The 1,752-nt window shown below is 49.7% G+C and overlaps 1 protein-coding gene across 2 annotated transcripts in view; it reads right to left on the bottom strand.

Annotated features, from left to right (window-relative positions):
• DBF4B (DBF4B-CDC7 kinase regulatory subunit) overlaps positions 1-1,752 on the bottom strand; it is a 34,594-nt gene extending 32,842 nt beyond the window's left edge. Inside the window, exons 1-2 of one of the 2 annotated variants that reach the window (XM_027768872.1) lie at positions 1,239-1,752; positions 779-841 (exon numbers count right to left, since the gene is read on the bottom strand). In XM_027768872.1, coding sequence (XP_027624673.1) covers positions 779-841; positions 1,239-1,260 — 85 coding nt within the window. In that variant the 5' untranslated portion in view covers positions 1,261-1,752. The remainder of the gene's footprint in view (positions 1-778; positions 842-1,238) is intronic. The other variant, XM_006169987.3, reaches the window with a different exon arrangement.

Here is a 1,752-nt window from a genome sequence, read left to right as displayed (position 1 = left end):
CCCTGGGGGGGGGATTTCTCGCTTTCTTACTCTCTGTCTCTCTCCATCTGTTTGGCGAGCGCACGCGCCCTATAGCAAAAACCTCTCCAAAAAATAAAGAACCAGACCCAGTGGCTTGATCTGGACAAGTGTGTAACCAAAACCCTGAGAGAAGAATGGAGGAAGAAGGATTGCAGTGGAGGGGGGTGTGTGGTGATTTCTCACTTTCCCAGGCTCACTCTCTGTCTCTCTCCTCCAACACATCCCTTTGAAAACACTGCTGGAGAAAAGGCGAGAGAGGGAGAGAGATCAGAAGAAAGCCACAAGACAGGAAGGACAAGCAATTTAAGAAAAAATGGTAGCAATGTTTAAGTTTACAGATAAAATTTAAAGAATTTTAGGGGATGGCAGATGGTGTGGTGGTTAAAGGAACTGGATTCCCCTCGAACACACGGTTCAAGTCTTGGACCTGATGGGTTGCTTTCTCGCTTTTCCTTTCTGTCTCTCTCTGATCACATTAAAAAAAATAATAATAACAAATGGAATTAAATAAATAATTCTTGGGGGGGGATTTTATAGGAAAATAATCATGAATACAGGTTTCATGCGTTACTCCACCCTGGCTTCACATAGACTGCCCATCTTGTTCATAGTATCTACTTCCTTTGACCTTTACAATGAATTCCTAACTGATCTATGCCACCCTCAATATACATGCACACACAAAAACACAACAGGGCTAAAATTTCTCATCCTTCTTCAGAGACCCTGGGACACTTCTGACCTGTTCGTTACCCACCTGGGTCTGGAGCCCGGAGTCTGCTCTCAGCCATGGAATTCTTCAGCTCAAGGTAATCGTAGCCTGAGAAAGGACAAAACAGCAGCTCAACCGTCTTCACCAGCCTTAGACATTCCATCCCTCCCGCCCCCTAACCCAGACCGGCTCACAGGCCCCGCGCAAACCCCTAACGCAGGTCCTCACCTCCCTCGTTCCAGCCTCTTGTCCCTCAGGCCCACTGCCCACGTTCAGGCTCTGCTCCCTCCACTGTCGGGACTTAGCCAGACCTTGTTCATCTCGATTCCCGCACCTCCCTTCGTGCTCCTGTCCTCAGCTCTCTGCCCTCTTCTGGAGCTGAGACCCCCTTCTCAGTCCTTTGTACACTCCTTCCGTCTACAACTACCCGCACCTCAATTCCTCTGCCTTCGGCGCGACCCCGCATCTCTCTGCAGCTCAGGACCTGGTCCACCTCGTTTCTTACCCCTCACTACTGTTCTCGGCATCCGTTCCCTTTCCCGGCTCGCTCATCAAGTCCTCAGCAACTCCTCGGCCCCCCACGCCTTCCTCAAGACCTCCTTAATAGTTTCGCGGGTTCCATTGCTCTTAGGAACTCCGGAGCGCCAGTAGTCCCAGAGCGGCTGCAATACCATTCTCGGCCGCGGCTTCCGTTTAAATTTCCTGCCGGCTCCGCCCCTAAAACAATGATAAGGCCGCGAGATCTGCCCTACGGTGTCCCTGGGAGGACAATATTAGTTGAGCAAATCCTTTTCTTGCCGATGTCCTTTGCTTTCGCTCCTCCTTCTTCATCAGGCACTCCATTTCTCCGCTTTTCGTTGGCTGGAAGGCGTTGTGCTTTAACCTCCCGCAAACTGGGGACGAGTGGTAGCATCTAAGTGTTTTTTTGTTTGTTTGTTTGTTTGTTTTTTAGCAACTCAGTGACTTTTAACACTGAACTGGTTTGAAATGTTTAGGTAGTGGGAGCCTTCAAGTGGTGT

This window comes from Tupaia chinensis, unplaced genomic scaffold (assembly GCF_000334495.1).
Source record: "Tupaia chinensis unplaced genomic scaffold, TupChi_1.0 Scaffold148004_1, whole genome shotgun sequence".
NCBI classification, from domain to species: domain Eukaryota; kingdom Metazoa; phylum Chordata; class Mammalia; order Scandentia; family Tupaiidae; genus Tupaia; species Tupaia belangeri.
Note: the sequence above shows the minus strand (reverse complement) of the source record. Positions and strands in the feature narration are given on the sequence as shown.